Source organism: Colletotrichum costaricense (genome assembly GCF_030867565.1).
Source record: "Colletotrichum costaricense strain IMI 309622 chromosome Unknown Scaffold_6.1, whole genome shotgun sequence".
Taxonomy (NCBI): domain Eukaryota; kingdom Fungi; phylum Ascomycota; class Sordariomycetes; order Glomerellales; family Glomerellaceae; genus Colletotrichum; species Colletotrichum costaricense.
The window spans coordinates 953,210-963,611 of NW_026848235.1; the positions used below are offsets into that span (position 1 = coordinate 953,210).

Genomic DNA, 10,402 nt, shown 5'->3' on the forward strand with positions numbered 1-10,402 from the left:
CCTCGCCTCTCCTGACGTCTGATGTTTACCTCTCGGGTCCCGGCTCAACATCAGGCAGGGCACGGCGCCTTAGAGAACCCCCACGGTAAGAAGCCACGGCCTCTCCTTTTTGTTCCTTCTCCTTGTCCATACCTCTCGCCTGTCTCGCTTCATTTCCCTTCTCACCGGTCTCTTGACTCTCTTCACCTCGAGCTCGGAGTAATTGGCCGATTGGGTAACCTGCTCCATCACGAGTTGCCCAGCGTCGCCGTCGGCCAATCTCGATGATTGGACAACCCACGCCTTTTAGCTAAGAGGTATTATCGCTCTTCTCTCTTTACGGAACGTCCGATAGGGATTTTACTGGGATTGTCTTCCCCTGGCAAGGTTCTTTTGAATCTCCTCTAAGCGGCGGAGCCGAGGTAGAGCTGAGGTTTAGGCAAAGGCCTATAGTCTCACTGGTGAGACTCCATCACTGAGTTGTCTTCGATGACTTGCTTTCCTGAGGCTTTTCACCATGCTTTGATGATGGATGGCGAGGTCATCTGGCGTTGGACAAGTCTATCGTCTGTCGATTCTCTCGTCTTTTTCTGTCTGTTGTTTTCCGTCTTTCCGCCTTTCACTCGAGGCTGCCTAGTAAGCAGACGGATCCCACTTGGGTAGACAGCTAGTCCCAACTCTGGCCAATACGGGATGGCTGCGTCGCATCACCTGAAGACTTTGGTGCGGGATGGTACAAACTCTGTTTTGCGCGGGTGCCGCCGCCAAGCGCATCACAAGCAGATTTCCTTCTCTGTCGTCCTACATACATTGTCATGCATACACAGACGGATTCACACCAATACGCACCCAACCACGACGAGCAATGCCGCCGTCGCCTTTCCTCAGTCTGGTGCCGTGCCCCAGAGGCGTCCACTCTCATAGCTCTTCACTCCAAAGCAGCCTTTCTTCACACATCCGATAATCCACAATCCAGACCGGCTCTGCCCACCCTCCCACGCTGTTCCTAGCCCGAACGTTTGACCGAAGATGGGCGGGGCTACCCTCATCGGGCACTTCTCATCCACTCACCATTGACGATCCTTCCAAGCCCGCCTACAGCATCGCATTCACACGACCACGGCAGCCATGCACGCTCCATTCTGCCGCCCTGTTCGCCATATCGAACTGTCGTGCGTGGATGCCCAGCCTGCCACACTTGACCCAATCACAAGAGCCCGGCGCCCCGTCGTCGGGTGGGACCCCCAGCCCGAACGTGGCACCCTGCTCCGTGTTACCAGCCGACCACACGTCTCAAAGCTTGCACAGCTCTGCACCCGTAGATTCGGTCCCAGACCCCGCTCCTCAACGGTGCCAGTCCACCTTCTCCAAGCCGCAGGGAGCTACTATGGATCCAACCATGGGAATACCAGCCTGATGCGGTATCACACAACCGCCATGTCATCTCTCTGCCTCCAACAGAGCTTGCGCGGTATTCGCGGTCTACACTACGGAGCACTTATCCGATCCTCCAGGGATAGACATGTCCCTTCTCCGAGGACTCCCGCGCCTTCCACGTAACCGCGAATGAAATCGCGCTTCCTCGTCCGATAGCCGCCTGATGTCTGGCTGACTGATACGTGGGGGACATGCCTCCGAGATGGCTATATAAACCCAGACCAGCTCTGGTCGAAAACGAGATTTCTTCTTCATCCGACTCATCAGCTTCAAACACCAGACTCACAACAAACAAACACTCAAGCCTTTTCGCTTCCACCACCAAACTATCAAAATGGCCCCCTGGTGAGTGAACCGCCTGCTCTGTCTTCCACGCACGGGAGATACAAAATTGCGCATGAGTTTCTTTCTGGATGATTGGGATTCTCTTTGAGTTTCGATCTATCCCACCGGAGGAGCTATGCCTTTGAGATCTCCAACGTCGAAGCTAACCTGATGTGAATAGCACCTGCTCCTCCTGCGGCTCCAGCTGCGCTGGCTCCTGCACTGCCTGCTCTTGCGGCTCTTGCTCCGTAAGCCACATCTCTATGACAGCAAATCTCAAGATACACAGGTGCTGACCTTCAATCTTCATAGCACTAAACAAAGCATGACTTCTCTGCTCCCATCAAATTTGACAACCCGGAAGCGGCTCGCTCGCCAATAGCCAATATCCAACCCGAGCTGTGTGCCCTCCATTCGACAACGCGGGTGGAAGGATTGTAAGATGTTGACTTAGGGGTGGATCTTTGACTGCTGGAACCCAGTTCCATTTGCCAATAATGATTGCCGAAACGGGGAATCCTCTAGTCGGTGGAGAACGCCGGGTTTCTACGTTTACGCTTGACAATTCCGGCAGTTCTTGTTGGTAGTTGGAACTGGGACTCGAGATGGAGAATTCTTCTTTCATTCTTTTTTATCTCTCGTCTCGTGGTATGATAGTTTTGTTTTGAGATGGCAATACGAACTACGAGTGTTTTGATTCCCGGGAAATATCGTACCTCTTCTGCTGGTGACCCAATCATGCGGCCTATCTTGCTTGGGTAAAGTACATATTCTGCGAAAAATGAATAGCTTTGTATCCTTGTGAGTGATTTAAAGGCATCTGATTCTTCAGGTGGGGATCTTGCTTCCCTTGGAGAGGTTGCGGGCGGCCCGCCGAATGCCTACCTAAAGCGGGACATGCATGCATGGCTTCGAGCTGATTGACGCTATTTGCTGAGACTGGAGCTTTTCGGGCCTCCAAACTTGCCAAATCAGTGAGGGGAAGAAGGTTAGGCTTTCTCCAAAGGGGGCCAGCTCCAATGAAGATGGGAGCAAGGTCGGGATGACAGCAAGCTTCGTTCGGGAGAGCTGGAGAATCTTCCTTTCCCATCCACTTCGCTGGCACCTCTGGTGGTTAATCCCCCACTCGGCGTCGGGATCGGGGTTCATGCGGGCATGTGCTGGATGGTTCGCAACGGAGGGGGAGGTGCGGGGGACGAGGCGTTGGTTCGTTGGTGTGTGTAAGATACATGTGCCTAATTTATCAATGTAGGGCGTTTCGAACTGTCAGCTGACTGATTTTGACTGATTGATGCGTTGGATGGATGCGGCTTGGCACATGAGAAGATGTGGTTGCGATAGGGAGGATAAGGTAGGTGGGATGAGCACGAAGGCATGCGGCGAGAAACGGGTGGCAGAGTTGCGGCTTGTGATTGAGGATGTGAGGTATGCGAACTTGACTGGGTGTGGTTTGGCGGCGATTTGGGGGCGATTTAGTTGGGGGAGCTATCTGAGGCGCGGCGCGCGGCGCGTGGTTATTAGGTAGGTACTTACTAAGTAGTCAGTGCCGTGATCTGCTGGTAACGGGGTTTCGGGGTTTCTCTGTGTTGGCGTTGAAACAACGAGGGGGCTTGAAAATGATGCAAGGTCGATGGGAGTGTTGGTTACCTACCTCATCGCTTTGGATGATGTGGTTGATCTGTACGATATTGGCAATTGCTGTCTCTTTTCGGGGTGCACGTCAACGAAGAAAATTCTTCATGGGTTGGTCCTTGAGGACCATTCGACCCTTCGTGGAAATTAAAATTGCAGTGAACGAAGCGCCGATTGGTTGTGGCACTACTTGTAGGCTCAGCGCTGCAACTATCCCCCCGTCAGCTTCGAAGATGACTCTGACGATGAAACAAAATATGATATTGAGATTATATGCATTCACCTGTCTAACAGAGTACCTCGCAAATGACTGAATCAGGCTTCACATACCAAGGTTCTATTATCGGCAATACTAAGTACAACGAGAGCCGACTTAGTAACGGCCATAGTAGCGAACCTTGATGGCTCGGTTGTGCAATCTTTTCTAGACCCTGACAGCCGGGACTGTCACTCAGTTTCTCTTTTTCATCTCGAGTAGGAATGACAATTTTAGCCTGATGAAAAAATTCCATGTTAATGAACTGATTACTGGCAGGAACGTGATCTGCCCGGACGCCGATGTCCCCGGCCCCTCCTCAAGTGCTCATCTCTTGAAGGGCTTTCATAGCTAAAGCAACGACAATCGACTCTAACAACACCCAGACAAACTCAGAAACGAGCCGCGAACATCCACTGAGTCTTCACGAATCGATTCCCCGAAAAGATAACCTACGATTCAACGACAAGCGCATTACCCTCGACGAAAAACTTACGAACCCACCCGACATAGCACCAGCCAGCGAAGCCAAAGGTCTAAATCAACAAGACAAGATCACGAATCCGAACAAGAACTATACATAAATTAAGCTTCAACTCTCACCGGGGAACTTCCCGCCTTCGAGCGGGGGTCTCGGTGAATTGTCAAATCTCCAGCGATCCACCCCGCTTAGAAAGCCCGCGACAAGGAATATGCCCGGATGCGGTCGGCCAGCTGGGCAGGCGGAGCAGCAAAAGATCCCGGTGCAATGCGGGTGAAGTGCCGATAGGGCTAGGATGGGGCCCAACGCGGAGTTGAGAATCGTATGTTCATCTGATCCGAGATCGCAAGTACCAGTATGAGTTGGTATTGATGTAGTTGCTTGCGACATCGCAATCCCGGGTAGGATCGGTATAGCTCACTCCAGAGCTCGATGCGAAGGGGAATCACGAACACATCCAAGAGTTCAAGAGAAAGCGGCAGCTGTTTTAAGGATTCTAATAAGCCAAGCTCAGGCTCGACAAGTCTCCTTTCACCACGCACCAGATCACCAAGTCGAGGCAAGGCTGATTGGCGGACAGGATATGCATCTCTAACCAAATCCGTCGGAACCTGCAGCGCACACGGTAGAACGGAAGAAACACAGATGGCGACGTTCAATGAGAAGCGCCAAACGGATCAGCCAGCCCGGCGGTACGGCACGGCACGGCTCATGAGGTTGGAGGTTGCCTTGGCTCTTTCCGTTGTCGTTACATGACTTGACGCCTGCGTTGTGTCAGTGGTGCCACGGTGGGAAACGCATGAGCGCTTAGTGGGTTGCCCTGCCGCAGATACTTGAAGCATGTCAGACGGTGGGTGTCGCACGGCGTCGTCCACTGTCGCCATGTAAATTGTCTTTTGGAGGCGGCGTGGCGACATCAGGCTCCAAGAGTCCTTGGCAACTCGGTGGCAACTGATCCTCTAATGGCTGGTGATGTCTGCCAGAACTGCGGTTCGCGGACTGGCGGTAGTTTGAATTGCGTGTTATGATGCGGTGGCCCACGTTGAGTGTTTGCACCATCACTTTCAGCCATGGTTCTCTGAGCAAGTTAGAAACTCCTTGTAGCTTGTGCAACAACTTGTGCAGACCACACCAGTCTTGTTCGAGGTTGTTTAAGTCCTATGTAGACGATTCCTCACAATTGTCAGGCTCATTGTCGTCGGGGTACCTTATTCTCCGTCTCTATTACGTGCAATTACGCGCAGACTGCTTGGGGTTCCATATTGAAGTTTCGAGTTGCGAATGATCCGATTGGAAGATGAATCGCACGAGGACCCAAATTAATACCACTATATGGAGTAGAGCAAACTCTTTCTCGGCCACGATCACCGTACTCGCTCGTTGGTGAAGCGTGTACAAAGAGTTAAAGGGTGTGTACAAACATGAAGTCAAGTCACCGATATGTACGTGTCCTCCTTCTCATACACGGGTACGAGGAAGACACAAAAATGCTTTTCAGAATTAAGAAAGACTCTTGATGATCACGACAGACATTACCTCTTAAGTCAAGGCAGTGTAGCCAAAGCTCGCGACTTGTTATCGGTAAGAAAAAAGTCCTCTCAATGGCCGAGTCCACCACTGATGAGACAAATTTTTGGCTTCTTGAACGATAGAAAGTCTCGGATAGTTTAGTGCTCACTGATGTTTAAATCATCTTGGAGCTCTTTTGAATGCTGGATCTTGCTAGAGATGAAGACTTTCTCACTCTCGTGTCTCACAAGCCCTCTCTCCTGCTGCAAGAGACATGGAAACTATGCAGGTTATGCTAGACATTAGACTTGACTTCTCACGCATTCCTGATGGACAAAGCTGCTGGAGGAAAGTTTCAGTCGTCATCTCCGATCATTGCGGAAGCGTCGTGCAGCTCGAGTCTCTATTCATTAGAAGGAGGGGCGGCGTGGGCAATTGATGGTCGTTGAAGAAGTTGCGATTTGACACCTTGCTCCTCACAATATCTGTACATGTACATGCAGACTGCCACCGATGCCTTCAAGCAAGCGTCAAAATAGATCACTCTAATGGCTTTACGCGGAAATTATCGGGAGTTATTCCCAGCGAGGAAGGCTCCGCATCATTAATCAAAAGCCTTGGAAGCCCCCTTGACAGCTCGAGTCATTGCCGGTGGCTGCGACGGCGTCACCGAGATCACGGAGGTTTCAGCGGGGCTCTTTCGGCCGCGGTCCGGGTCATCGCCGAAGAAGACCAGTGCGGTTGGGTTGACCAAGGGTTTATTCAGTGGAGCAAGGCGAAGATAACTAACATGTTCGTCCGATCGGGTTTCTGGGGGAGAACGGTATTGTCGACCGAAGAGGTTGCGTTAGACAATGCATTGACCGCCATCTCCCTTGCTTCTAGGAGCGTTTAAACCTTCTTCACCTTAACGATTGCCTAAATAGGCAAGCAGACTTGATCGCTGTTAGGGCAACTATTATTTGAAGGTCACGTACAATCTTGTGTGGCCGAACCAAGGCCGGATGAGAGAGGAATTAGGTCCGTAATAATTACCAGTATCGCGATAGCAGCTACTCCGCGGTGAAATTGTAGCAGAAATACGATTGACTCAATAACATCGTACAGACGATGCCATTGTTTAGAGTAGGCCGGTTCCTAGTGACCGATTGAGACTCGCTTCCACAATCATCGGCTCTCTTACAAGAACAAAGTCCATCATACCAAGGCCAGACACAAATATGGTGCCACGATATTCGGCTTACGCCAGCCTCTTCCCCGTCTTTTTACAGACATGCTTGCGCAGGATACCAGCATTGTTTCCGTCCCATATGAATTGCCATATCTTCTTCCTTCACCATTTCACGGCAACTTATTTTACAGCTTTGTTAATGGCACCAATACGTCGGATGCGTTAACTAACGAACTCCTTCAATCTGCCACCAAAGCACCGTTCATCTCATACGATGACGAGTTCCTGGCACTTCTCGGTCAGAATCCGGCCATTGAGTTGATCGAAAAGCGTCCAGGCAACTTTGCGAGAGAAGCTGGCGTATGGATCAGCGATCGCAATGAACTCTGGTACACAACTTGGATCAATGATGGGCCTACCCACGTGGAAATCTTGGATTTGAAAAACAACAGCATCAGAAACCTGACCTCTTCACAGTCGTTGAAGAACCCGAATGGAGGATTCTACCACCAAGGTCTCATGTACTTCACTTGCTTGCGAGACGACTCTCGAGACTGGTCTGGCGGGGTCGTATCTGTCAACCCAGAGACAGGCCACGTCGAAATTGTCCTCAACTCTTACTTTGGTCTCAAGTTTCAAGTTTGACAACATTGAAGATGTGGCCTGGGTCACACAGCCGGGAACAAACAACTCGTACATGTTCATCACTGTCCTGCCCTTCGCCGGGGGCTCAACCACGACAGATCGCCTGCCTCAGGGTCTGTGGCGCTGGGACCCCCAGAAGAAGGTCTTGTTACCTGCCATCAGCAGGACCGAGTTCCCCGTCGCCAACGGCGTCCGACCATCGAGGGACCAAAAAACTCTTTGGGTGACCGACTTTGGCGGCGATGAGCGAAGTAGAATTTGGGCGCTACCGGCTCAAGTAGGAGCACCGGCGATCTACAAATACGATCTAAATGAAGACATGTGGCCTGTCAACAAGCGAACCTTTGGTGTTTCGAGAATGCAGGCTCCGGATGGCATTCGCATCGATGACAAGGGTAGAGTTTGGACGGATGAGGGTGAAGGTGTTGTGGTCCGAAGTTCTCAAGGGAAGCTTATCGGTGTCTTTAATGGACAGTTTTTCACGAGAGATTCTGTTAACACGGCGATTGTATAATTCGAGCTCGCCGGGGATGTTCTGGAAGTGTTGGGCCAGAATAAGTTATGGACTGTCAAGTTAGCTGAGAGAGTTTACAGCGCTTAACAACCTGCATTAGCCTGTACTTTATGACAGACTACAAATTCCGAGGATAGCTTAAGGTAAATCAATAAGACCTCAATCACATGGGTTGCTGATTTGACATCTATTGCTCAAGCTCTGAAACGTCACTGTTAGTAATTCAAATTACGGGGTTACCAAGATGAGATATCCAGGCATGCAAGAGTTTCAGACGTATCTTGGTGGTAATGATGGCGGAAGAAGACATAACCTGTGTTGATGAGCTGCTTATCCTCCTCAAGGTTATCGCCTTGGTGATGAGTCGTGACATTCTGGGCATTTGAATTGCCATTACCCTGACCTGGCACGCACCATACTTTGGCAAACTCGGACTTTAAGCAAGGAACTCTTGATCTGTTTCGACTTTCCCTAGTCCACGAGTCTAAAGTTTTCTCAATAGTTCTTCATATAACCTTACATTTAACCTTGTATCTATCGAGCAGAAAATCCAACAATTTTGGCCCAATTGCCCCAAGTGCGCCATTTCATCGCCCACAAACCTTCAATCCGAACGTAGCCATTCCATGGCACTTCAACCTTTGAATTAAGACCATAAATACAGAGACTGTGGAACTACCCAAAATGATACCAGGACACGGTAATTTCTCAGCGTGCTGTACTTCAGTATGTAACAACCCGCGGGATGCGGTTCTTCCCACCACAGCTGGAGACGCGCCTTCTGATACCGGTGGGATAACTCTAAAGTGCGAGTTGCCTCTAGATACTGACTCGATCAATCCAAAACCGGGGACGCTTTAATTTGGGATAGATTGAAAATGTTGCGAATTAATCGTTCATTCAGCCTGCGCGAGTTGATCGTGCTCGACTTGATCAAGCTATAAAGACACTCGTTAGAACCTGAGCTCAGCCAAGCCTTTAAGACTACCACCATTTTCACCAAGCCGACGCCGTCACAATCCTTATCAATTGCATTCTTTACCACCGACCTTGCGTAAGTGAAACTACTAATCGTGACTTGTTGGTCGGCCTTTCGCTAACGAGGTAGCACCCAGGATTCCAACCCACAATGCAGCTCACAGGCTTCACCGCGGCTGTCGTCGCTATCTTCTTCGCCACCAGTGCCAGTGCCACGTGCACCACATCCTGGGGTGGATCCCCTTGCTCAGGGACTCAGTTGGCGTGTTGTATGGATATCAGCTATGGCGTTATGGAGCAGAACAAAAAAGATGAGAATTGGAGATATGCTTGGACGCGAGCCAACTGCAATGACTGCAAGGCTTGAGCCTGAGGACGGGGCTTTAGATCGGGAAACTCATCTCTCTTATCAAATCAATAACCTAATTCCATCGAAAATCCATGAGACAAGAAGACTCATTAGTTGGGCTACGTCATGAGGTCTGCTAACGCATGATCCTTGATTCACGAAGAAACCAGATGCTATAGGTGATTGCCGAAGGAATCAATTTGTTCTTAAGCACTTTCGAAATTTCATACGCCGAACGCCCCTTGAGATCTCTAATAAGCTTACTGTGTCTTTGATCATTATGCTCTATCTTAAAGTATTGTGCGTACCTTCTGCAGCATCGACCTCGATCTCCTCGAGCTGAACTACAGAGGGTTAGCAACGGCACGCGCGGCAAACCCAGCCGGGGTACTGCTGGTAAGGGCCGGAAACCTCACAAACGAGAAACCTGGGCACGGAGAAAACTTTTGCCCACCGGCTTCCATTTTGTCTTCTGCCTGGCCAGTTGAAATGTCGTGAACATCCGTCACCGGGTCATAGAGCAAAGAGCTGGACGAAGCGAGGAAGTCGGAACGCCTGAATAATCTGACCACGAGCCGCCAAGCGCGAAGCGCCGAGCCTCACCAAGAAGCGCCCAGCACTGAGTGGTCCCAACATCACCCAACAATCCTCGTCAGCCAAGGACCTCCAAGAGAATCCAAGAGAACAGGGATCATATCGCAATGTCTGAGCCATAAAGTATTGACTTGGCCGACCCAAAGGTGGTCGTCACACCGGAATGCGTGCCCTGGGCTTCATCACCTTCCCAGCTGCGGCGCCCCCTTTCGTCTCCACTCAGCGGAAAATCTTGCTTCCTCCGCTTGGCGCCGAGGCCGCGCTGACACCGATGTGAGATCCGGACTCCTCCGCTGAGCATTGGCGGCGGAAAACCAACCTACTTCCTAAGTATCGCGTTCAATGATGGTCCTCGAAGGTGCTGTCAGCCCCGGACGCCGAGTCACTTTGTTAAGACACTAAGACTCTTGTCATACCTCGCCACTCTAGGCAGTCCACTGTTTCTTCTTGGGCGAGTTATGTATGTTACCTGGCTTCACGTCCTCCCGGCTCTTTCCGTAGCCATTAGCCCTCTCACCCGATAAACTCTTCTA

The 10,402-nt window shown here is 50.8% G+C and overlaps 3 protein-coding genes across 3 annotated transcripts; all 3 read left to right on the forward strand.

The window, feature by feature from the left end:
- Nucleotides 1-1,107: 1,107 nt before the first annotated feature.
- CCOS01_06532 (uncharacterized protein) lies at nt 1,108-1,539 on the forward strand (the record flags this gene model as incomplete). Its single annotated transcript, XM_060454700.1, has 1 exon — nt 1,108-1,539. The coding sequence occupies one exon, from the start codon at nt 1,108-1,110 to the stop codon at nt 1,537-1,539; it is 432 nt and encodes a 143-aa protein (XP_060314400.1).
- A 5,352-nt stretch (nt 1,540-6,891) lies between these two features.
- On the forward strand, nt 6,892-7,948 carry CCOS01_06533 (lactonohydrolase; the record flags this gene model as incomplete). Its single annotated transcript, XM_060454701.1, has 2 exons — nt 6,892-7,346; nt 7,423-7,948. 2 exons carry the CDS (start codon nt 6,892-6,894, stop codon nt 7,946-7,948), a joined length of 981 nt encoding a protein of 326 aa, XP_060314401.1.
- Nucleotides 7,949-9,077: 1,129 nt separating this feature from the next.
- Nucleotides 9,078-9,293, forward strand: CCOS01_06534 (uncharacterized protein; the record flags this gene model as incomplete). Its single annotated transcript, XM_060454702.1, has 1 exon — nt 9,078-9,293. One exon carries the CDS (start codon nt 9,078-9,080, stop codon nt 9,291-9,293), a length of 216 nt encoding a protein of 71 aa, XP_060314402.1.
- Nucleotides 9,294-10,402: the final 1,109 nt, after the last annotated feature.